At 39.5% G+C, this 25,596-nt stretch overlaps 3 protein-coding genes across 8 annotated transcripts; 1 reads left to right on the forward strand and 2 right to left on the reverse strand.

Moving 5' to 3' along the window:
* Positions 1–792: 792 nt before the first annotated feature.
* c12h5orf34 (chromosome 12 C5orf34 homolog) lies at positions 793–7,452 on the reverse strand. Of its 3 annotated transcripts, XM_014472476.2 has the most exons (12): positions 7,233–7,328; positions 4,779–4,998; positions 4,615–4,704; positions 2,997–3,323; positions 2,654–2,916; positions 2,485–2,577; positions 1,743–1,863; positions 1,575–1,666; positions 1,421–1,490; positions 1,257–1,336; positions 1,122–1,168; positions 793–1,035 (listed from the first exon to the last, which is right to left on the reverse strand). In XM_014472476.2, the coding sequence occupies exons 1-12, from the start codon at positions 7,241–7,243 to the stop codon at positions 851–853; spliced, it is 1,599 nt and encodes a 532-aa protein (XP_014327962.2). In that variant the 5' UTR covers positions 7,244–7,328; the 3' UTR covers positions 793–850. The 3 variants fall into 3 exon arrangements, with proteins under 3 accessions (XP_014327962.2, XP_023199775.1, XP_023199774.1); XM_023344007.1 differs by lacking the exon at positions 7,233–7,328 and adding an exon at positions 7,410–7,452 and having other exon boundaries at positions 1,257–1,490; XM_023344006.1 differs by lacking the exon at positions 7,233–7,328 and having other exon boundaries at positions 1,257–1,490; positions 4,779–5,085.
* Positions 6,731–16,203, forward strand: slc7a4 (solute carrier family 7 member 4). Of its 2 annotated transcripts, none has more exons than XM_005808967.3 (5): positions 6,731–6,913; positions 9,588–10,651; positions 10,751–11,457; positions 11,577–11,685; positions 13,694–16,203. In XM_005808967.3, exons 2-5 carry the CDS (start codon positions 9,670–9,672, stop codon positions 13,909–13,911), a joined length of 2,016 nt encoding a protein of 671 aa, XP_005809024.1. In that variant the 5' UTR covers positions 6,731–6,913; positions 9,588–9,669; the 3' UTR covers positions 13,912–16,203. The 2 variants fall into 2 exon arrangements, with proteins under 2 accessions (XP_005809024.1, XP_023199773.1); XM_023344005.1 differs by lacking the exon at positions 6,731–6,913 and adding an exon at positions 6,928–7,032.
* A 1,368-nt stretch (positions 16,204–17,571) lies between these two features.
* On the reverse strand, positions 17,572–25,122 carry drc1 (dynein regulatory complex subunit 1). 3 transcript variants are annotated; one of them, XM_005808981.3, is made up of 16 exons: positions 24,975–25,122; positions 24,807–24,876; positions 24,219–24,331; positions 23,929–24,118; positions 23,704–23,841; positions 22,832–22,918; positions 22,625–22,747; positions 21,387–21,514; positions 21,181–21,312; positions 20,708–21,086; positions 20,529–20,618; positions 20,349–20,432; positions 20,171–20,271; positions 18,687–18,839; positions 18,525–18,610; positions 17,572–17,652 (listed from the first exon to the last, which is right to left on the reverse strand). In XM_005808981.3, the coding sequence occupies exons 2-16, from the start codon at positions 24,861–24,863 to the stop codon at positions 17,636–17,638; spliced, it is 1,878 nt and encodes a 625-aa protein (XP_005809038.1). In that variant the 5' UTR covers positions 24,864–24,876; positions 24,975–25,122; the 3' UTR covers positions 17,572–17,635. The 3 variants fall into 3 exon arrangements, with proteins under 3 accessions (XP_005809038.1, XP_023198978.1, XP_023198979.1); XM_023343210.1 differs by having other exon boundaries at positions 17,572–18,610; XM_023343211.1 differs by having other exon boundaries at positions 17,572–18,610; positions 24,966–25,122.
* Positions 25,123–25,596: the final 474 nt, after the last annotated feature.

Genomic DNA, 25,596 nt, shown 5'->3' on the forward strand with positions numbered 1-25,596 from the left:
GGAATGTGTACTGAGAGAAAGAGAATAGTTGGATATACAATTTAAATAAATGACTAACTGAATTAAGTTAATCCTAGTTGATTTAAGTTTGTTTAACCTGACAAGTTAATCATAAATTAATTTAGATAAATGTGATTCAATTACTTACCAACTAAAGCAATTATTTTAAAGTTGTAGCATCTGTTCTCTCTTTTTAGGTATGTAGGTTTCCACCAAGTTTTATTTTGTGGACCTTACCTTTTGAAAAAGTGTACAACTGGATATACTGTCAGACATACAAGCTTTTGACTATAATTACTGCACCCTATGCTTTTCTCTATTTTAATTTGTAAAATAAAAAATCCTCCACTTCATAGTGATGCATTATATCCTGTATTGGTCTATTCCATAACATAACCTCCTGTTTGCAGTTTTAACGTGGAAAAAATGCACAGGGTATTAAAACTTTTCCAAGACTCAAACATGGTCCACAATAATGATGGAAACAGTAACAGTTCAATGATACATTTCACTAAAAAGGAATCCAAAATAATTTTTATTCGAGTTATATTTGAAGAAAAAACTTCAAGCGAATATCAAAAGGTCAGAACCGACTGCAATACTTATATTGCCCACTAAGCGTCACACAAACACAAAAAAACAAGAATCCTGGAACAGAAGTTGTTGGACTCCAGTTTTAGGGGCATATTAAGATGATTAGATTGTTATATTGCTCCACCATATGTTTTATTTTGACAATTAAACACAACATAACAAATTTAAATAGAAAAATCACTTTATTTCAGATTCTATTCATACATGAATTCCAGTATATACACGTCACAGAAAATTTGAAAATAATAAAAAGTTCTCAGTTCAGCGTGGCGGCTGAGATGAGAGCATCAATTTCCTTAATGGCTTCTGCGGTTCTCTGAAGCGCTTCAGCAATGTAGTCCTCATTCACCACTTCATCCTCCTGTGCAATTGTTGAACTTGCTCCTTCTAAGTTTCGTTGCTCACTTTCACTTCTCAGCAGGTGGTTGTTCTCCAGCAGAACTGAGCACAGAATGCTAAAGACTAAACCTCACTGCATTGTATATTTTCTCAAACATTGCATATTATGCTCTTTGATAAAAGGATACAGTTGAAACGCTTTATCTTCTCCAGTTCTGCAGCGACAACATCCGAACTAAAGTTGAAGTGTGAAAACAGCTGTTCAAAAAGGTAGCCGCCCCCTTTTCCCCTTAAAATTAAGTGATCTGAAAGACACAACTTACAGACTTCCAGCTGTCTGCGGCACCTTCACTGCACTGGAAGGATTTTGCTCCGGTTGTATTGTTTTAGAAATATATTTGTCCTGCAAACACAATTGTATTACAATAAACAAATTAGAAGCTTTAACAAGTGCTAGAACTGTAGATGTAAACAGATGTAGAACAACCTGTTGCAGACAGGTGTGTATGACAGGAAACTTTAGTAAATGCTTGGCCTGGTTATAACAAACAAGAATCCTGTGAGAAACATAGGTGATGGTTAAAATCCTGAAAAAAATGGAAGCTTTATACGCCACAAACTGGAGTGAAGTGGTACCTTACCTGCTGGCACGGCTCACGATGGAGCCCACAGGGCACAACTGTCCAGGTGTATCAGGGGGAAGGCTGCTTAAATGGTACGTTGTTTCTCTTCCCTGAGCAAAAGACGGCAACAGTTACCTGCATCACTTTGATTTCATAACACGTTTGCAATGAAAGACTGGAACTGACCTCCTCAGAGCGAAGCCTGGGTTTGTGATGAGTAAAATAAGAGTTTAGGACACCGTTGGAGCGGATCACTGAGCCGTCTCCTGGGGAAACCTCTACCACTGGGATTTCTCCACTCAGTATCCTACAGAGTGAACATGAGGACAGAGAGTTGTTATGGAGCAAATAAATCCCACCACTTAAATTAGAAAATTTTAAGACACTAAGACTGCAACTAACAATTATTTCAGTAATCAACTTATCACTTGAGACGTTTTGTCTAACACATATTTACAGACAAATGTATTTTTATTTTAAATGCAAAATGTACAGATTTTCTGTGCAGTTTTGGCTCAATTACTGCCCCAAAATATGTTGATTGTTTCACCAAACTGCCTTTTTTAGAGTCTGCATACTCCAGTTAACAATTAATCGATTACTAAATTAGTTGACGATTATTTCAATAATCAGTTAATCATGATTAAGCCGAGGCACTCTGATCAAAGATGTAAGGCAAATTTCCAATCTCAGCTTTTGTGAAGACCTGCCGATACCACATTTCATCTGTTTCCTTTAAGAGCTTAACTAGCAAACATTCAACTTCACAGGGTTCCAAATGTAGGCTCTGTGAAAATTCAAGGTTTGCTCAGGTGGTAAAACCCACTTTGTGCCAATAATCAACATCAGATGAAAGTTAATGCCTCCAGGTAAACCGAGCACAATTACTACATATGCAATGCCTATTCTTATATGCTTCTACACGTACCTGTATGTGACTCCTTGACACCATAATATTTTTACAAGCTCCGTTGGAAGATCTGATATTTCTTCTTCAACCCGAGATTCTTTAATCTTCCACCTAGAAAGCATAAATATCAAGCTAAATTTGAAATTTAACAGAATCAATTAGCGCCCAAAATACTTAATCCACAAACCTGTGCCAGTGAGGTGACGGACATGTAAGAGGAAGAGCCTGGGGGAGCTGGGAGTCTCTGTCTTTATCATTTTTGTCAGATATGTTAATCTCATCATCAGCTTGTCTGGATTTACTTGGTTCTTCAGATTTAGTATCTTTACTGTTAGAGAGACGGGACGTCCAGTGATGCCGAGCCAAGGAGAGAGGATAGGCCCATGTGGGATCAACGGCAAAGCAAGAGTGATGCTGTACAACTGTGGTGGTCTGGTACATCTGTTCAGGCTGAAAGCAGAAGAGAAGTTGAACAATGATAATCGTATCAAACATGAGTTTAAAGCACAATAATATTCAAAAGGTAATACCTGTTGTTGAGTAGTGCTGGTAAGATGTGAGGAAAAAGAGTTTGATTTAGTTGACTCCTTCCCCAGATGTCTCTGATCATTCTGACTGTTTGCTTGCTGCTGACTCTTCAGACTGCCATCAGTTTTGTTTAAACTGCACACAATTTGGTGCTGAGGCTGACTCAGGTTACACGCAAACTCGACAGAGAATTCCTCACCAGACGGCGACAACGTCAACACGGCTCTCCCCTCTTCTGACCTGACTACGATCTCACCTCCAGGTCCAAACTCAGGCTTGTAAGACGAACACTCGGGCCATTTAACACCGGAGTCAATGCTGTAAAAAGGCTGTCAAGATAAACCCATGATGTTTAGATAATTTTACTCAACTTAGAGGTGCATCTCAAGGTATACAAGTTTATGCATTTTATTAATTCAATTTCAAAAACTGAAACTATAACTCAAATGTTATTAGGCTCCATTACATACAGAGTGATATATTTTGAGCATCTATTTCTCTTCATTTTTACAATTATTGATTACAACTAAAGAAAAGCTTAAATTCAGCTACTATGAACATTAGAATTTTACCAATAAGACGGTTCATAATAGAAAGATTTTGTGTTATAGATATGTTTTATGCTTATGTTCAGAAAAATATCATTTGTATATGTGAATTTCTGGTGTATTAGTTCATAATATTAGTTTAAAATACACAGGAAATACTGATGATATGTTGGAACACATAACACCAGTTTTAAAGTCCCTACATTGGCTCCCAGTAGCTCAAAGAATAGATTTTAAAATACTGTTGTTAGTTTACAAATCACTGAATGGCTTAACACCACAACACATTAAAGATCTGCTGTCGTTGTATCAACCTTCCAGACCCCTCAGGTCTTCTGGTCCTGGTCTGTTCTGCATCCCCAGAACCAGAAATAAGTATGTAGTTATCTACCCAAACGAGGAGAAGTACAAATTTGGAACAAACTTTCAGAAAACTGTAAAATAACTGAAACACTGACTTCCTTTAAATCTCGACTAAAAACCCACCAGTTTAGAGTAGTATTTGAAACATAATCAATTACAAATTTAACGACGGCCTTAGACTTAATGTAATGTTTCGATTGTTGATTCTATGTTGCATGACTTTGTGTTTGTAATGATGTAAAACACTCTGAAATGCCTTGCTGCTGAAATGTGCTATACAAATAAAATTTGATTGACTATGTTCTTAAACATTATTTGGGCTCACTTTTGTTTTGTTCATTATTTGACAGAACCAGAATATGCACATTCATTATATCTTTGTCTGAATACACAATTTCTAAAAACAAAACCCTAAAAAAAATCTGATTACAGTCAGCTCCTGTACTTGAGTAATTGTTTCTTTTTAAACATAACTTTTTTTTTTTTACTTCCGCTTGACTGATTCATTAATAGGAACGCTAGTCTTACTTTTAGTTTGGAGGTTATCTACCCAGTAATGACAAATTAACAGAAGCAAATATTTAAAATATAACACTACGTGAATCGCAATAATTTATTAGAAAAATGTGAAATAAATAACTTTAAAAATATATTCTAATCTATTGAAATGCACATGCCTATATTTGAGATTGAAGTGGACTGACCGTACCTTCCTGTTATCAGCAGAGATGAGCTCTCCTGGAATGTATGGTCGACTGGCATACTTATTCCTGAACGCCAGTGCGGTTGCCATTAGCGCCTTCGAAAACAAAGTGAACCTCGTCGTAATGCCTGAGGTACAAACACAAAATAACACTCGAGTGTTTCTTCTACCTTAAAGGCGCTGATAGTGAACCTGGTTCTCTGTCGGACTCGCTCCGTGGGCTGCAGAGGATGTCCGAGCGGGTCCGTGGCTTTAACCAGTACGAATTCACTGCCACACGGTGACAGCTGTAAATGAGCTCCGTGTCTGTAATGAACTTCCACGGACTCGTCCTCATACATCACCATCGCACTGACGCCCTCTGCGGTTCCCATTGTGGGTGGGGTCGTGCTTTCAATAATAAGCCAGACAGAGAAAGAAACATAAAACAAACTGACAAAAGTCCTCAGGTGGAGCCGTTTGACTATTGGCGCGATGTTAACGAAGGGGTCACGTGACCGGAAACATCCGCCTCAGTGGTTTACTGTGGGATTACAGCAACAGAGTGCCACCTACTGTACAAAAGACGGTACGACATCACAGCGATGTATCGTCATTGTCTCTTCTGTCCCTTCATCTGTCCTTAGCAGAGGCGCATTTAGTCATATTAGTAGAGCCTAGGGTAAAACATGCACCCATTTCCATTCTGAGTAAAAACATTTGACTAATTCCTGTTATTGGCAAAATTTGGAAAAAGTGGTAGAAGGCAAGTTTAAATCTTAGTTTAGGTAGTTTGTACAGAGGCAGTCCTATTAAAGGTATTTAATTATTTTTTTATGCTGGGCATTATTGTTTACTCTTGCTGCTTGACATAGTGCAGCACTTCTCAATTCCAGTTCTCAGGCCCCCCTGCTCTGCATGTTTTAGATGTAGATGTACCTCTGATTCAAATGATTGCATGACCATCAAGTGCTGCAGAAGCCTGTTAATTACCCACATATTCAATCCAGGTGTGTGGCAGAAGGGAACCACCTAAAACATGTAGGGCAGGGGTCGTGAGTACTGGAATTGAGAAACACTTACATATTGTAGCATTTGTTGTAGACCTGTGTCTATTTAACAAGCCACATCAGGCTATTTTTTGGCTGTCAACCTGGTTTCTTCCTGTGTACTGGATGGGTTTCTCTGAGAAAGCCATGCATACTACTCTGTGTAACATCTGGGGTTCCACAAGGGTCAATGTTTGGTTGATTATTTTCTTTTTGCATTGAGTAAGGCCAGTGTTCAAAATCTGGAAATAATTTTTGATTCTGACTTCACCCTGGACTCTATTAATAATTAATTACCCAATTGACCATAAAGAAGGGGATGGGATGTGGGGATGTGAGCATGTAAGTGTGCACAGTTGTGATGGAGGAGACAGGCTTTTTTGTGCATTTAATTAAAGTGTTTCAAGAAAAACAAAGTTGGGAGTATGGTGTTCTTCTGATGGCAAGTTGTTTTTATGACCAATATACACAACCTTGGTTCAAGAATATTTTGAAAGTGAATCCTAAGGTGTCTTAGAAAAGCTTGACATAAACTGCTTCCTCTAATAGTTTTTTACACTTGATTTACTCAAGATACTAGACATTATTTATATAAATATCTGGTATTTTGGCAGGATTCTACACTTTAGAGTGGTGCCCAAAGTCGGTCCTCGAGGGCCGGCATCCTGCATGTTTTAGTTCTCTCCCTGGTGGTAGTTACAACATTTTCAGCATGTCAATGTTCTTCTTAGGCCTCCAAACATGCAGGATGCCGACCCTCAAGGACTGACTTTGGGCACCACTGCTTTAGAGTGTCAGTATATTAATTTAATTTAATTTAATTTCTGTTAGTCATTAAGTTGTGGCACATTTCCCCTCAATGTAGTTCTAATTTACATTGGTCAAATAATGCCTATAGATTCAATGCATTATATTTTCCATTTCAGTTACTTTTTATAAATTGAACCACTTCTACAAATATAAGCCATGTTTATTATATTGTTACATCTCTTTGTAAGGTTTAAATATGTATACAGTACATATCAGTAAGTGCCCGGATGCCCTGGATGTTGGTTCTCTTTAATATGGGTGGGGCACAGTGGGGAAGCCCTCCCGTTGATCTGTTAAAAAAAAAGGGTGCCTGTCCCTTTAAGAAGCAGCGCAGGCAGCGCTCGGTGGTTTTATTCCACAGGAGTGCACCTTCTGCTCCATCACCAGACGATGCGCCCGGGTAACTTCTGAGAGACAGCGCTGCGTTCAGGAGCCGCAGCAAAGATGGCAGACTCAAAGCAACAAGGGTATGCATTTCTGTGTTCCTGCTGATGCTTCTCCTTGTTTGTCTCATCATGAAAATGGGGGGATCAGACAATCACACCTGACTCACGAATGGAAAGCAGCGTGGAACAGGAGAGAGCTAGTAAGGTTCACTTTGCGCTCTTTTCCATTTTGTTATAAATTTTTAATGTGGCATTTAAAACAAAGCTTATTTCATTCGCTGTAGCGTGGCGCGTCTTTTAGCCAGGGAAGGATGCTGCTTATAGACGTAATTTCACGACGCACTGCTACTTTATGACGGCGTTCCTGTTTCTCGTCGGGAATAAAGCGTTACGTAATTACCAGGGAGGCATCCTGCTGTCGCCATATGTTTATCGAGGCCAGAAATCGGATGATGTTCCGATGTTGATGCCGGAGGTTTTGACGCAAGCGGATGAATAATCCTTACTGGTAACAATGCAAGGAATAAACATACTAAACAAAGAGGAAAAATCTAATTCATATGTCATCATTTCACACCTGAGCGATGCCTTTTAGGTGACGTGGACCGGTGAGAGAAGTGCAAGAGTCTGTATCCGCTGTGTGTCCCTCTGTTTTCAGCACATGCAGGCGTGTGAAAGGCGGAAATGAAACAATACACGTATAAAATCCACGATAATAACAGCTCCGCTGTTATTATCGTTATTATCTGATATTAACAAGTACACTTGGGGACATTGTTTGGACAGAATAAAAACATCATGTGTTGAAGGGGTTTAGCTGTTATGCAACTCTTATCAAGTTCATAATGCACCTGGCTGCCCATGAGTGCTGTTGACTTTGCATTTAATATACTCAGACATATTTTTTCCAGCATTTTGCTGCTGATATTTATTCACTAAGTGATAATTTACTTGAGCAGAAAATGTACTCCTCACAATGTAGGTTATCTTGGTCTATGGGGGCATTGTAGGATCTGACCTTTGGGGCTGATTGGCTGATCAGCCCCAAAGGTCTCGTCGGGACCTTTGAGCAGCTGACAGCCCCTGGGTGGATAAATTGCTTAACAATGCTTCGTCTTTAAAGACCTTTTAAAGACGAGCTAATGTTTTCAAACAACAGCTACCCCCCCAACAGGAATTCATGTTTATCCATGATCACACAAACTGACTGCCAACACCATTAGTGCACCAGTAAATTCACACAATAAGAACATGCCTCTTAAATGGCTCACTCTTGGGTAAGAGTGAGCCTGTGAAGGTTTTGCATAAACCAGCCAGAGAGACATTGATGAAAATTCAAAATATAATCTTAATTTATTAACAAAAAGAATCCAAATATGATAAATTGGGCCCAAACTGAGGTCAACATAACAAAGTACAACTCAAATGGTAACAGAACAAACTCAAGCACAAACTGACCTAACAAACAAGACATGAGTGGAACTTAAATAGTGGCTGATCAGACCATTAACACACACTAGGGGGTAATTAAACACACAAAAACCTAACAAATACTGGTCAGAATATTACTAAATCTATAAATGAAATAAATATCAAAATTTAACTAACTTTCCAAAAGAAGAAACATTAAATAAATGGCAAATTAAACTAAAGACCAAATTTCCCCCTCCCCTGGTGAACAAATGGAATGGTCCGCTGAGGAAGTTTGACACCCATATATGGACACCAATCAGCTGGAGCTCATCTGTATGATTTTCAGGAGCAGGTCCAGAGGAAACTGGTAACTCAAAAGAAAGAAATTAATTTGTTATATTTAACAAAATATACAAAGAACTGACACATAAAGTTAACTAAATGGGTGCACAACAAATAGTTAACTAAAGAGACAGACTAATGAAAACAAATTTAAAGATAAAAATCTAAACTACTCACTAATCAATATATAAAGTAATATTAAGGGAAAACAAAAAACCATTACCAATAGTGTCTGCGTGTGACAGTCGTGACAGCTGTCACAGAGCCATCCCTGATTTGTCTCCAAATGTTACAAACATGCACACTCCCTGTGCATATGTGGCTTCTCTCCAGCCACTCCAGCTTCCTCCCTCAATCCAAAAACACCAGAATCAGACCTTTATTGTCATTATACAGAAACACAACGGAATTTCATTTCATTACAACACGTCCAAGACAGGTGCCTGAGGTTGCAGCTATTATTACTGTTAACATGATTGTTACGTTAAATGGTGTCTCTGAATTGTCGGTGTGTGTGTATGTGTGTGTGTGTGTGTGTGCATGGTTGTTTGTCCTTTGTGTATGTCACCCTGTGATGGACTGGCAACCTGTTGTATACCCCGTCTTTTGCTCAATGGGTCCTGGGGACGGCCACCAGCCTGCCTGCGATCCTGCAAGGACAAACTTTGTTGCTTTTGCATGGCATTCAAATTAAAAGCTAAAATCAGAATGAAAGCTGCATTATTAGCGTTATGGAATAAACTGTCATTTTAAACTGTTACCATTTGTTGTCTCTCTAAAAACAATCTAGGTAAATTTATTGCTTGGGAACAATGATACTTTGCAAAGTTGTGAAAACAGGGACTGTGAAGAGGATATTTTGACTAAAAACAAAAATCGCCACAGTTTATATTTCAAAAGCTTTCTTTAAATTTTCTTGATCCTAAAGTGAAGTGTACAGTTTTGTCCTGAAAACTTAGACCGTCCACGTTCTAATGTGTGAATTTCCTTTGTTTTGCAGGTCATCTTCATAAGTAGTTAATGGATCCAGTCTGAAAGCTACAACACCCACCCACTTCACTGACCTGTCTAAGACTGTAGCCATGGCAACTTGTTCGACTGGTTGTGCGCCAGCTGTGCGCCTTTGTCAAAGACTGAACCGGCTCAAGACACTCGATGGTGACATGATGGCGACTTCCCTGAAGCGCTGCCTCTCCACGCTGGACCTGACTCTGATGGGTGTTGGTGGCATGGTTGGCTCTGGGCTTTACGTCCTGACGGGAACGGTGGCTAAAGACACGGCAGGACCAGCTGTCATCATATCCTTTGTTTTTGCAGGTATCGCTTCTCTTCTGGCTGCCTTCTGTTATGCAGAGTTTGGAGCACGCATTCCTAAAACAGGATCTGCATATATGTTTACCTATGTGTCAGTGGGAGAAGTGTGGGCCTTTCTCATTGGCTGGAATGTGATTTTGGAAAACATGATTGGCGGTGCTGCTGTAGCGCGGGCCTGGAGTGGCTATCTAGACTCAATTTTTAACCATGCTATCCAGAACTTCACAGAAACGCATATCATGCAGTGGAATGTGCCCTTCCTTGCCCATTACCCTGACCTCCTGGCTGCAGGAATCCTTGTATTTGCCTCTGTCTTCATTTCCTTCGGAGTCCAAGTGTCCTCTTATCTGAACCATATCTTCTCCACCATCAGTATGGGTGTCATTGCTTTCATCTTGGTCTTCGGCTTCGTGCTTGCCGATCCTGCCAACTGGAGCCAGGAGCAAGGTGGCTTTGCGCCTTACGGGATGTCAGGGATCCTGGCAGGTTCAGCCACATGCTTCTACGCTTTTGTGGGCTTTGATGTGATTGCTTCCTCCAGCGAGGAGGCAAAGAATCCTCAGAAGGCTGTTCCCGTTGCCACTGCTATCTCTCTTGGACTTGCGGCGACAGCCTACATCCTGGTCTCCTGCGTGCTCACATTGATGGTACCCTGGCGTACCCTGGATCCTAACTCAGCCCTGGCAGATGCTTTCTTTCGCCGTGGCTACAGTTGGGCAGGAATTGTTGTGGCTGTGGGCTCCATCTGTGGTGAGTATCAGCATTTGCAAAAAAGTACGATATGAAGTTGTGCAACATGTTTTTCGGTGCTGTATTTTGACAAATACTATTTTTTTTCTTTTTTATTAGCCATGAACACTGTGCTTCTCTGCAATCTCTTCTCCCTTCCTCGGATTGTGTACGCCATGGCAGAGGACGGATTGTTCTTCTCTATTTTCGCCAGGGTCAATCCTGTCACCAAAGTTCCGGTCAATGCCATTCTAGTATTTGGAATCCTTATGGCTGGCATGGCTTTGATCTTTGACCTAGAGGCGTTGGTTCAGTTCTTGTCTATTGGGACTCTCCTTGCGTACACCTTTGTGGCAGCGAGTGTTATCGTGCTCCGCTTCCAACCAGAGAAGACCAACTCTAACGACACCACCACCACATCTCCCAACGTCAACGCAGAGGTGTCCCCTGCTCCCTCAGAGTCACAGACCATAACTGAAGACAGCGAGGAGCCCAAGCAGTACGAGTCCTTCTCCGACAAACTCCAGCTGGTGGAGAGGCAGAAGACGAGAGAGCGCCGTGGGGTGGGGCACCTGAAGGCCTACTGGGAACCCTACTTAGACAGGCTGCTGGGAGACTGTGAACCAGGTGAAGTGGTGGCTTTCTGTGTGATGACCCTGATTGTGAGCTCAGTATCCCTCTGTGCTGTGCTGGAGTTTGGAAATGGACAGCTACAGTTCCCAGTCTGGTGTTTCACAATGCTTCTGGTGATTTTTACCTCAGCTTATGTTCTTAGCCTGGCACTTATATGGATTCATGAGCCACAAAGAAACAACCAAACATTCCAGGTGAGCTTTCATACATGCTATATATTAAATTTAGCATGCAATTTATTTATATAAGGCAACATATAGTGAGACTGTATTCCCTATGACCAGAGAATGAGATAAGTTTTCTTGTTGCATAGGTACCTTTGGTTCCACTGACTCCTGGTGCCAGTATTCTCTTCAACGTATTCCTGATGATGAAGCTAAGCCTCCTGACCTGGATTCGATTTACAGTGTGGATTGCTATAGGTAAAATAACACCAGCATCAGAACAAACAAATATGTTCAATAGGCATATTTAAAATGTACACTTTAAATGTTTGAAAATGTTTGGTATCATGATAACGTTGTTTTTAGATAATTATATAAAGTGTGATAAGCTTACTGTTGCTGTTTCAAATAACTAATACTACTGCAGCATAAAAAATGTAACATTGATTATTTTTATTATCTATAAAATGTGTTCACTGTTGATTTAAATCCATCCATCCATCCATTTTCTTCCGCTTTATCCGGGGTCGGGTCGCGGGGGTAGCAGCTTCAGAAGGGAGGCCCAGACTTCCCTCTCCCCGGCCACTTCTTCCAGCTCTTCCGGGGGAATCCCGAGGCGTTCCCAGGCCAGCCGAAAGACATAGTCCCTCCAGCGTGTCCTGGGTCTTCCCCGGGGCCTCCTCCCGGTGGGACGTGCCCAGAACACCTCACCAGGGAGGCGTCCATGAGGCATCCTGACCAGATGCCCGAGCCACCTCAACTGGCTCCTCTCGATGTGAAGGAGCAGCGGCTCTACTCTGAGTCCCTCCTGGATGACTGAGCTTCTCACCCTATCTCTAAGGGAGAGCCCAGCCACCGTACGGAGAAAACCCATTTCGTCCGCTTGTATCCGCTTGATTTAAATATAAAACTAAATCAATCAAAACAAGACTTGCCTGCTAAATTAGTTTTTTGCTTTATATGCTAATTTATACAGAATTTTCAACCTTTTTTCATTCTTGTTTTTATAAACAGACATAATTATAACAAACTGATATTAGCTAACAATCTCTACCTGAGTCTGCAGTGTTTCAGCTGCGGAGGAAACTATGTGCTAGCCTGCAGCAGGATTTAAAGAGTGTTACCTCTCTAGGAATGATGGTTATCACTCCATTAGTTTTCATTCCATGGCTGTCCATGTTTTTCCAGAAATGGATATATTCCCAAGCAGCAGGCATATTTGTATTTCTTTTAGCAAGGGAAAAGTATAGTATCCCTCTATCAGGGACCAGGAGTGTGCAACAATAGCTGGGTGAGAAGCAACATTATGTTGCTCTGCTCCGTACAGAAAACTCTGGTCACTGTCTGGCATCATATTACAATACTTGTAAACTACATGAACATTATAACGTAAAATTTGAAGCTGACAGAACAAAAACATTAACGTGCAATTATTGGTTGCCAAATGAATTTACTGTCTGCCATGTGCTCTCAACTGCCTCACTTTACAAATACTGAACTGCATTCGCTTGTTAGCATATTATGATGTGGCTCTTATCTCCAGAAAGCAGTGTCATAAAACCTCCACCGTCTGTGATCAGTGAACTTGATGCTTTTAATAGTTACACAAACAGATTGCACAAAGATTTTCTGTACTTAAAGGAAACAGAATATTTTCCTTTTGAGGGCAGTCTTGTGTGAACATAGAAGATGCTCAGACAGAGTTAATGACCCGATAGAGGTTCGAGAGTCACAGGGGAAAGTTGATTATCTGGATTTGCATAAAGCTTCATCAACATGGTGAACTCATATGGTTGAAAACCAATTCTTTTGAACTATTTCACATTACTGTGAAATTATATTTGCAAGTAATTAGAACCAAAATGTGGTGCTTTAATGTGTACCACTAAAGCCTGTCCAAGTACCACAAACTGGTACTTACACAAGTTGCAGATAATCCTGTTTATTCCTAATGGACAGATAAGACTATTAAGAAAAGCTAATGGAGAATTTGCAAATGTTAGCATGTTAGACATTTGTTAAATTGGCAATGCTGAGCAAGTTAGCTTGTGTTTTTTGCTTTTTATTTGACATTTTAAGCAGATTAGGTTCTTGTCAACGTTGCAATGACATCAGCAAATGTACTTATTCATTTAACACCTAAGAAATTACAGATGGCAAAACGCAACAATCATGTCCAAAGTAGTCTGTCTTCTAACCTGTGCTCAGTGTTCTCATGGTTTAATCATGACTTCCAGTGACGTGTCTCCCACTGCCCTGTTCCCAGGTCTCTTTGTGTATTTTGGCTACGGGATCTGGCATAGCAAAGAGGGATTGAGGGAGCTGCAGCCCAAAGACATGGCTGCCCGCTATGTGGTGCTACCCAGCGGCAGCCTGGTGGAAACAGTGCAGTCCGTTCAGCCCGACGGTCAAGTGGTCACCTCAGCGCACCAAATCAGCTCTTCTGCTGCCCCGACAGCCGCCGAGGCTGCAGGGAAGAGATAATGTGTGACCATTCTGAGTCATCATCACTACTGCCTGGTTTTTGTCTGTCTCCCACGCATCCTGTATTATTAGTGTACTTTCTGTATCTCTCTCTCCCTGTTCCGCTCAACAGTCTGTACTCATTACTCTGCTAAAGTATCTACAAGATAGGATGGGAGGCACTGTCTCTTTGTTGAGCACATGTATATATGTTATAAGAATCAGATGTGCACTAGAGATATTTATCACTGCCCTAGGAACATAACATAACTGGGAACATGCTTCTTTTTTTTTTCTTGCAGTCTTGCCAGCTTTGTGCCGATCCATGTTCATACTGTGTTTGCGTTGTTACTAAGGACTTTTAATTTTCACGTTTCAACTTTTAAGAGTGGAGCTGGGAATTTAGGCATATTTCAAAGGAACACAAACGTTCAGAAGAAATTTGTGATTTGTGCTTATAAACGGTAGCCCTATTTTGGAAGAGTACAGTTTCACATCTGATTTTCTTTCCAGCTTAGCGTACAAACCAGTTTATGTATAACTACGAGCAACGCTTATGAAATGAGGTACTGCATACCGTAGATGAACAGATAATGACGATTCACTGGTAGCTTTTTTTCCATTTTTAATTTTTTTTTCTTTTGTTGTTATTTTGGCAAAGAACTGCATAATTTCACTTTTTTCCCTTCCAATTTCTATACATGCTGCATAAGTATGTTTAAATATTTATAATTTAAATAACGTGTGCCCTCTTAAAACTCCTGTAGGCATAAAGGAGTTTCTCATTATTTTTCTCCTACTCTATAAAATATAATGTATGCTTATTTTTCTATGAACACCATTCTGATTTTTAACTGTTTCAATATTACCTGTTTGTATCTTTACTCATCGCTACTCCTGCATTATATACTTTACTTACACTTGTGGCTTTATTAATCTCTATAAGATATTTACTTTTAAATTGCCTGGACTCGTCCGTTTCTTCCATAATTTTCTAAATCTCATCCCATGACCCTCTCTTGTGTCCCTGATCCCCAACATGTGATCAGCCTTTCTCCCATGCCTCTCCACACTGCAGCCTTTTCTTCTTGTTTTTATCTGATTGGCACAGCATTGTTTGCCAAAGCCCATAAAACTGAGATCATGTCTCCATATTCTATATACATGAGTGCATGGACAAGCAGAAAGTTATTCACAGGGATCCCTTACGCATAAATATTGGTAGGCAGGCATTATGCCCCCGTCCTGTCTCTCCGAGGCCTCCGTAATCTGTCAGATTTGCAGTAGTCCCTGTCGCCGGTCTGCCTCCTGACCCAGATAAGAAAAAGCCCGTAGATGTGAGAACACTCCCATGACACGGAGACAACAGTCACTTTACTTTTGCTCTTGTGGTTATCAATTTGACATCACATCACATATGTAGAAGCACCAAAAAAGATGTCAGCTCTATTGTTATTGATTTCTCTTTGCTTTTGCATGTTACAATAGAAACCAATGGCCTTAAACATGTTGCACATCTTATCTCCAAAGCTGATTTACCTGTTTATTTATTTGCCTGACGGATGAAGAACCGTATCTAATCATCGTCATTCATTCATTCAACTAAAGAATCCAAATATAGATTGTAGAAAGCCTTTTGGTGTAAGATTTGAAAGAATTTTATACAACTTTGCAAATATTTGTCCAGTAGTTTTGTTTCATAGCTAATGCTTTTGGTGTCAGGGTTAGTGACAATATATTTATACTGTGGTGCTTTTTTTAAGCTGAACATTATCACGACTCTTTCTCTCCTTTTGTGCCCTGATGCACAAATATCAGCGACTAGACTTTTCTTACACCTAAATGTCATTGTACTCTGCATAAGCACATGGAAATCACAGATTCCTGTCATAATGTTTGTGTAAAATGCAAAAAGGACAAAAAAAATAAATGTTTTGAAGCAGCATTAAAAACCACTGGTGCATTATTAATAGATGAGAATGAGAATTTACATCACATCGATTGATTACATAATTTACATAAGAGTTGCTATGTGTTCCCGGTTTGTTTCAAGTCAATCACAGGAAATAAGAGCAAGACTTCAGTGAACATATTTATTTAGATAATAATGAGGAGCAAGTAGGGAAACTTGTAGAGTTATTTATAACCATTGAAAGTTTTTTACCCCCCTGTCAATAGAGCTAGCTTTTGTGTGCAAATAAAGCAGCAAGTCCTCAGAGGTATGTCTCAGTCAGTTTTACAGTATTTTTTCTTCTTCTTATTTTCTGATTTTTAGTACAGATTTAGCCCTTTAGATGCCCCATTTTATTTGCTTTCTGTTTAATTTATATTTTATTTATTTTCTGTAACTTCTGGGGTTTTTTGTTATTTACTTTTCATCCACCTACTTATTTAAATAATTGCTGGGTTTTTGTGTGTGATTTGTTTTACTTTTGGTTTTTGTTTAGTCATTTATTGGTTTGTGTTGATGGTATTGATTTGCCAACTTAGATTTGATTTGATTTTGAACATCTAGTTTCAAATCTAACCACAGAATGTAAATTACATCTGGGTCAATCTAAGACAGGAAGATGTTTTGAAAGTTTGTAGCTTTGATGCTAACATCACTAAGTTTCTCTCTAGGGATTGAGTTCAGGTTAATGTGGCTGAAGGCCAAAAATGCCAATTTTTCTCCCATCTGACTAGAGGTTTTGTGGAAAACTGCAAAGTGGATTTATATGACTTTCTTTTAACATTCACTTTCTTCTTATCACTCTTCAAGAGATTTGTGGAGTGCAATGATTGTATTTTTCCATAAGCAGATCCTCCAACCCGAGCTAGGAATCTCTGCAGCTCCTCCATGCTACCACATGCTGAAGTCATAGAACATCTTTGACCTGAAACGGTTAATTTTATGTCAGAGTTAGTCCCAGCTCCATTCATAAGCCTCTAAATAGTTAAAAAGTTTTGATATCAGTACATTTTACTCACCAGATACATCAAGGTATAGTGTGAAAGTTCGAAGTTTAAAAATATTCAGTTTATCCAAGGAAAATGTAAAGGAAATATATTTTTACAACACCATCTGCTATGTGTGAAGTTGATATTTTCCCAGTAAGAAAGTAATCAGAGGTTATATGAAAGGAGACCAGACCGCAGGACACAAGCGCTGAGGTATCATGGAAACACATTGCCATGGAAACTAGCACTTGCTCCTCTTTACCGACAGCACACACAGTGACACAGACACCTGCGTCTTACGTCTTTGTGTGACACTCAAGGTTGAGTGAGCTGCTATGTACTCAGAACCACGTGATTCATCCGCTCTGCAGGCCGTTCTTTCAGACACATGCAGGTTTGTTTGAGAAACCGATCATATGACCTGAAAGCTGATACGTGGCATCCGTGACTGTCCCCGTTTAGTAGCATTAAAGAAATGTATTATGAATGGATTACCTGCTTCAAGATATTCACACTTTTGGGGTTTGTTTGTCTTTTTGTTTCTGTATCTTGAAAGGAGAATTGATTTATATTAGTGTCTGACATCTCAGAACTCAGCCACAAGCGATTTAACACTGCAAGCTCGAACCACCACTTGCATCTCCCTTTTTTTAAAATACTGCATATTGAATGGAAGGTTGCAGACGAGACCTTTTTGACCATCTTCATGTAGTTGAGATGTCAGAAAAACAACACAAAGCATCACTTAATAGGTCCTTTATTTTAATAAAAACTTCACAGCAATGCACCGCTCATGTCGATTATGTCATTTCTTCAGGTAACCTGTGAGAGAACATGTGCAGGGTCAGTGGAGAGCATTAAAACGGCATGTCCCAATCCAACCTCAAATACAGCAATAGGGCTTAGCTACACCATTTTTAAAAGGATCATTATGGGAGGTTAGCAGACTGCCAGGACTGACAGTGATGTTAGGATTGTTACTTCTGCATTTTGAGCTTTTTTAAAAATGTAATCTGTTTGGGCTTCTACTAAAACAAAGAGCTTATTGAAACAAATTAGCCAACAATTGTTGTATTCCAAATAGTTTTTTACCGAATCAGCATTGGTCACACTGAAACTGCGATTGGTGATTTATTGGTGATATATTGTTCAATCTTAGGTTTGACTTTTTTTTGTACATTATAAATCAAACGAAGAACATTAAGTCACATGGGTTGTTTTTAATTCAGAGTGAAAGATTGATACTTTTTAAAAAAAATAAAACTACTCGTAAACACCAAGAAACAGCCACACCATTAACAAAAGAAGATCCAGAGCTATCATTTTAAATTTAATATAATCCCATTGTCCTGAAATCAATCACTACATTCTTGAATCGAAAATATTGACATTTTGTAGACGAACCAAATGCTTCATTCTAATTGTGTCTCTGATCATTTGTAGAACAGTGGAATGCTATAACTTATTTGTTTATGGTCAGAAACTTGATTCCTCACTTGAAACCAAGTAAACTCTTATTCTCCCATCACTGCCAAAGCTGAATAATAAACTCCTTGATTTAAATGTGAATTCACATTCACATGTCAGTATTGCTAAGTAGGAGCCATGTTACAACCTTTAAGGGAGTGCTAAAAACAGACTAAAGCAAACATTTCCTCCTGGAGGCGAAGTATGATAAACAGAAACAGACATACTGTCGATTTTCAAGCGCAGCCCTGTGTTCCCCTTCTTCAGACACTCCTGCTCCTTGATTAGCTCAGAGATGTCTGTCAACACAGTGCTAGAAAACACAAAAACACATCCCCAAAAAATTCTTCATTACAGATACATGTTTTCTACCTGCACGTGCCACTTACTGGTACTGCTTTAGCGTTCTCAACGTGGAATCCCACAGTTTAACTCTCTCCTCTGGGATGATGTTGCCTAGACTATTCCAATACGCTGCATCCTTGGAAGAATCCCGCGCGTGTGCAAGCCACAGTCTGGAAAGCTCCTGGGCTGAGCTCGACCTAAAAGAATACCATGAAGATGACAGCATTGGATGTAGGTGATGAGGCAAAACAGAGATTTCATCTAACAGTCATAAACAGATGAGGGCTTTCAAAGCGGTTTATGATTGTAGTGCATACAAGCTCATCAGGCGTGAACTTTTATACACATTTAACTACGTTCATCAAATCTTCAAAAAACAAAATGGTGAAGCTGGACTCTTCGATTCATCGCAATCTGGTCAAAATGACTCTACATAGATTGCATTCCTTAATCTTTAAGATGTGGATGCTTTTATGACCTTGCTGTGTTCAAAGGTTGTTTGTTTTGATTCCTGTCGATACACGTCAGATATCCTTTAAATATGATCTCATTTGTAATGTTTGGGAATTCAGAATGCTTCCAAAAAAGTCATTTGTGATCAAGTCCAAACTAGAAATAGTGATTAATGCAAACTTATCTCTGCGTTCAGTAGGTTGATTACATATTCGAAACTGAAAATACTGCTTTAGCCGTTTTCTTTCCTTTTCTTTTTCCTCGTTGAGATTAAACAGTGCAACATAATAATAGATCCCATTTTTTCCTAACTGGCTGCGCAATGCAACAATCCATCTCTGACGGACTGATGAGTGCTGGTAATGTCTCGTCTCCCACAGTGCAGCGACCCCACTACTAAAACGCAGGAACACATAATATTAGTCCTGGCTTCTCTCCGTATAGGCTTTCAGTGTTCTTAAGTAAAAAATTAAAGCTTTTATTATTTGCCTTTAAAGTTTTCCATGTGCTCCTTCACACTTCGGTCTGTTTTAAACCGACCAATTTGTCTTAGATTCTCCGAGATCTAACCTAAAATATGAAAGGGGATCGAGACCAAAAACACAGAACAGTTTTCTGGTCAGTACATGATTGGCCGAGCCTGTTCGGTGGTTTAGATCAATGCTGAAAACTAATTTTTATTCCTCGCCTTTTAATTCCAGCTGAATCTGAGACAAGATCTTTCATTACGTTTATTAGTTCTTTTAATGTCCTTGCATTTATTTTGTTTTGTGTTATTTCACCAATTCTAACCTCTAATGGCAAGATTTGTAGAACTGCTTGCAATTCAGTGCAGAATTGTAAAGAAATGAAGTCTGATTAGAATAACTATTTTTTTAAATGTGACTCATCAACTTTTTAAGAATGTCAGTCATTTGCTGCAGTTAATGATACATAACTTTTTCTTACAGACAGCTCCCTAATATTGAAAGAGTTACTCCTTCAGTTGGAACTTTGACACACTGAGACTGATTGATTTCTAATACTGTATGTTAAAACAGTTTAGCATAGCTCCACGTTGCTACAGAGTTCTTACCTGAAACTTTGTTGCTCAAGAAAGCTTTTCAGAGCACAAAGAACGTGGTTAGGGTGGATGAGGTCCAATGAAGTGCTTGTCACGCTGGCCCTATGTGACTCCTGGGAGAATTAACAGATAGTTTTTCACCAAGACCGATGCTGCAGAAAACCCACAGAGCTCTTCATCTGTCACTCACCCCAGTCAGCTCATTCTGCTGATCCTTGTACCTCACCAGGAAATCGGTCAACTTAGGCAAATCCTTTTCGTCAATACCCAGAGTCTAGAATGGAAGACAGCATGTCTTCTTGTTCACGTTTCGTGCCAGGCTGAAACATTGGTGCTGAAAGTGATTTGAAGCAGCTGAATGTGTGCTTACGTAAAGGATGGATCCCAGCTTTACTCCAGTCTGTTCCTCAGTCACCAGAGGAGCCAGCAGCTTCAGGATCTTGGCTTCCATCAAGAAGTCCTGCTCGGGAAAAACAGGAAAATTTACGGCTCGGCGTGTCTGTGCTTTGACATTCTTTTGCCATCATAAAAACCGAATTAGTAACCAACCATTTCATTACACAGCAGCTCCCTCAATTCGTCCTGCATCTCCTCATTCAGCTTCTCGTCCTCCCATTCGGGGCCGCTGTCGGTGAACACTAATTCCTCTTCCGTGCTCCCTGTCGTATCCAGATTCTCGACGTGAGATTCAGCCGGACTCTCCACCAGTTGAAGCTCTGTCTGGACTATCTCTGTTCTTGTCTTCCAGGGCCGGAAGGGACTGGAGAGCAGCAGGAGGTTCAAATCCGTCTGGCTCTCGGGTGAACCGTAGAGCTGCTGGGAGATCACCGAGTCTATGGCCAAAGCCCTCTGTGCTAAGTGCTTTACCTCTTCTTCAATCATCAGCCACACCTCCTCAAAACGTCTTGCATCGGCAGCAGCAAAATGCCTGCACATAGAAACAAACGCAGTCACAAAAACCAACAAAAAACAGGTCTCCAGAGGCAGAGCAGCACTCGTTTGAAGCGGCAAATCGGACTCACCTGACTTGGTTCTTAATGCGTTCATGCTTCTCAATGTGCTGTGTGTAATCTGTCAAAGCAATACTCTGCTTTGCAAATTTTTTCTGGTGGTCGATGTAGATATTCTTCAGCTTTTCTATCTCTCTCGCCTCCCTGGAAACACAAACCAGTTGATGTATAGCAGCATGTGCAACGTAGGTTTCTGCATGGAAGAGGAGCCGTGCTACCTGTTGATCCTGCCTTTGATATTTTTCAATGTGGTCAAAAGTACTTCTTGCTTTTCCGTGTACAAGTGTTTTTTCATCTTCAGGGGTAAGTTGCTGTTTGTGTTTTTTTTCTGCTGTCTCTCTTGGGCCTGCAAAGCAAAGAAGAGGGCCGCGTAAGCCGCAAGTCAAGTCGTAAAAACCTTTTCACCACTGACAGGTAAGCGAGGTAACCATGACAATTTCACTGTGGTCCTTTTCACACGCTTTTTTATGGCTCTCATAAAGGCTTTTGGAAAGTCCTCTTCCATGACGTACTATGAAATAACTCTCTGGTACTGTGAGATCCAGGATCATGCCACCAGCTCATTGTAATTCTGAGGTGAGGTAACAACGAAATGAAAGCGTTTCTTGTTGGCTTAACTATGGTTGTTTCTCTAGTTTCAGAACTCGCTGGACCTCACAGGCCATTCTTGCACCTTTACGTTCATTCCTTTTTCCTGCTTCAAACTTTACTTTCAGAGTAAAGTCAAGTAAAAGCAATTCACGTGATCTGTGAAACCTTCTGATTTGAATTTCATAGACCCTCAATAAAGCCAGACTTTATTGAGGTTTTAAAGATAATACTCATCTAAAAGAGTATTAATCATTGTCCACTCAGTTTGTTTTAATTTTTATGCCGTTTTTCACCTTAAGTCTGCTTAAATTAAATTATTTCCTGACACTACTAGAGACCAGCACCTACGGCCATTCAGTTTCAAGGGAAATGTCAATATTGTGGTTCCTTCAGCACGTATGTATTGATAATTGACAAATCTCATTATTGCTCCTCTACTGTATTTCAGTTCAATTAAAATTCAAAAATATTTCATCCCAAAGGGAAAATAAAGGTTGTAACTCATATCATCCAAGAATCTTCAGAGAGTTGTTGTGGATATAGTGATGCTGTGAGCAGGTAGGATCTCCTGTAGCAGTCAATACAAGCAATAGGCCAATCAGGCAACGTCTCAACCCAAACAAATTATGAACAAAAGTCAACAAAAGGAACAAATCAGAACTAACATAACAGAGCTACTCCAACATGTCGCCACCACAAGTAGGGAAGTTCTGGAATGAGTGGAAAATATTACAAATGGTGTAATAAAATGGCTCCATGATTATGGAAGTAAATGTATACCTTCAGATTGATTTTTGGTAGATTTTGGAATGATAACAACTGCAACAAGCAAGACCCCTTTACACTCTTCTAACTTCCTACATACCAGAATTCTTGAGCATCTCTCATAATCCAAGGCATTGAAGACGTAATTGCTCTCTTGACCGATCTCGTGAACTTCTCTCTTGTATTCCTCCAATTTCTTTTTTCTCTCATTTAGCCTCTCGAGCTGCAATCACAGTCATTCAGTGGGTCATTTAATGAAGGAAAATGAAAACGTTGGACTTTCGTGTCAAAGTGCAGTCATCCTGACCTCTTCATCCCAAAGTCTCTTCAGTTCTCGATCCAGTTCTTCCTTGTCTTTTGTAAGCAGGATGCTTATTTCCTGCCGATGGCGACTCTGCACAAACAAACACCCCGGCGGTCATTAGTGAAATTTACATTCTGGGGAGTTTACAAAGACATTCGTCATGGGAATGACTAATTTTTTTTCTATGATTTTAAAAAACAAAACCTCTGTGCACAAGTTTTGAATTTATTTTGAATTTTAATTTTAAACACATAGATGGTTTAACACAGAAATACACTCCTTCTCTTTATTATTGTCCTTAGACAAAATGCACCTCAATAATGCTCTCTTTTCCAGCCACTAACAAGGTTTTGGAATAATCCTGGTGCCATTTGACCAGTCATACTGCCAAAAATGTCTAAATTAGTTTAAACTGCTTCCATGACATACATCCTGATTCAAAGCTAAGTCAAAACATTTCATACGGGCATTAATAAGGGCATTACGAAGGACCTTCCACAAGTTTGACAGTTAACATTAAGCTTTAGGAATGACCTTCTCAAAGTTAACTTTTGCTTAGAAGCAGCTCTATGATATGTAAATATAGAGTAGTGAAATACCCAGCTGAAATGATCCCAGAAATTTGCTAATAGCTAAAAAAAAACAACAACAACAACAAAAAAAACAAGCCATCAATGATATTACATTCATGCTCAAACAAGAGCGTATGTAAACATTTTGGTGGAATTGTAGAAAAAAACTCGGAACAAATATAAAATAAACATAAATAGTTATTTTGTTTCTTGGTTAGCTCAATCCATTAGATGCCCGTGGCAGATTCAGGAGCTTTCACCGAACCATTCGAAGCTGCTTCTCTTGTCAGAACTGGGTCCCACCTCAATTTGGGCAAGTTCCTCCCGGTAGACTTTGGTCATAAGCTTAATTTGGTCCTCCATCCGTGCAATCATCACATTAATCTCCTCTGTATTCTTCCTCAAGGTGCTCGCATAGTTATCATCTTGGAACTTGAGCGCCTGTTCACCACAAAGTGATCGAGCTCATGAATTTGGGAAAAAAAAAAAAAACATAAGAGAAAGCAGCAGATAACTGAATGGATTTACCTGCAGAAGATCATTTATGATGGCTTTCTTATCATGTATAATAGCGGAATAAAGCTCCTGCTGTTTCTTTAACGCTTTCTGCAGGTCTTCAGAGATCGCCTTCGGATTAGTAAAGTTCTCAGATTTTCCTTTCAGTATTTCATCAGATTTTTCCTGGCTTGAGGTTGAATCATTTTCCAGCACTGCCAATCTGATTGACAAAAAAAAAAAAACACAATAATGGTTTGTGTGGTGATTTAACCTTGAGATACTAACTTAACCTACCTGCTGAATAAATGTAAAATAGTTACCTCTTTGCTTGAGCTTTGGCCCGCAGTCTCCTCTGCAGCACCATTTTGGCATCACATGCAATTTGGGTGTTTGTCACTAACGTACTCAGATCTTTCTGCAGAAGTTTTATCCTCTAAAAATAACAATGTTAGTTTTACTGTAAGGGATGAAATGTTGCCTCTCAGAAATTCAACCAAAACAAACCGAAAGATAATAAAGCAGAAAAGGTTTAGACAACAAACAGAAATAATAGTGTGTTTCTTTACAGCAAACTGCTGATTATTTGTATGAAATCAACACAGTGAAAGAACTGGCGAAAAGAAACATGCAAGTCAAATATCTGACAGCAGCAATAATGTCACTGTAGGATACTTTTCAGATGTACTAATTAACATTAAAAAAAAAACTTTAGTAATTTGTGCGTTAGGGTAATAGATTCTGTTGCCAAATAGTGAGACACTGTTGCCAAGTAGTGAGATTCTGTTGCCAAGTAGCGAGATTCTGTTGCAGAATAAAACATTATGTGACCATAACTCCAAGCAGTATGAAGTTTTTTTTGTTTTTCGTTTTTAAATCATACAGAAAACAAATGGTTTAAAAGTGCAGACCTGTCCACTTTCTCTCTCCTGGTCCTCTCTTGGTTTACTTTCCTCTTTACCCTCCATCTTGAAGATTTTCCTGTGAGAAAATATTTTTCGAAAAATGACCTCGTTCGACAGAACATTAACAGTTTCGGGATCAAAGCAAACAACTTCCGTTTTACGTACTCAGTTTACCTGCTCGCTGCTTTACTGCCGAACTACACAGGGAACTGTCGTACCTCTCTATGGTTTGAAATAATTTCGTCCTTACTCACAACACGTCAAGTGAAATCTACTGAAAAAATGTAAGCAGTTGTAGTAGAAACGAACAGCTCGTTTGTTTGCAAACTGTTTCTATGGCGACAGAGCTACCAAACTGCGTCAAGTGCTGCATTTAAAGACCCTCGTAAATGTGCAAGAATATTAATATCACAAGCACCATCTGTTTGCTGCAGCGAGGTGTACTTGGGTCCTGCTGCTTTTGTGTGACCTCGGACACCTGAATTAGTTTGTGGAAATGATTTCACAGACTAGTTCACTATCTTCTACCTGTTTTCAAACCTGTTCCGACTTCAGCGGCATTTTTTATGTTTTGAGACGTGTGAAATGGGAATTCCTTCTTCAGAAATTCAAAAGTACCATTGTTTATTTTTTACTTATTTATTTTATCATTTACAGTCAGGGTCTGTCTGTTCCCCCTTAAATCACTAAGACAACTCAAAAGACACTTGTACTTTTGAAAACGTGAAAAATAAAAACTGTTGTGTTATAATTATGAGTTTTCAAGTAATATTTTTCACTGCAAAAAAAAAAAAAA

This window comes from Xiphophorus maculatus, chromosome 12, assembly GCF_002775205.1.
Source record: "Xiphophorus maculatus strain JP 163 A chromosome 12, X_maculatus-5.0-male, whole genome shotgun sequence".
Taxonomy (NCBI): Eukaryota; Metazoa; Chordata; class Actinopteri; order Cyprinodontiformes; family Poeciliidae; genus Xiphophorus; species Xiphophorus maculatus.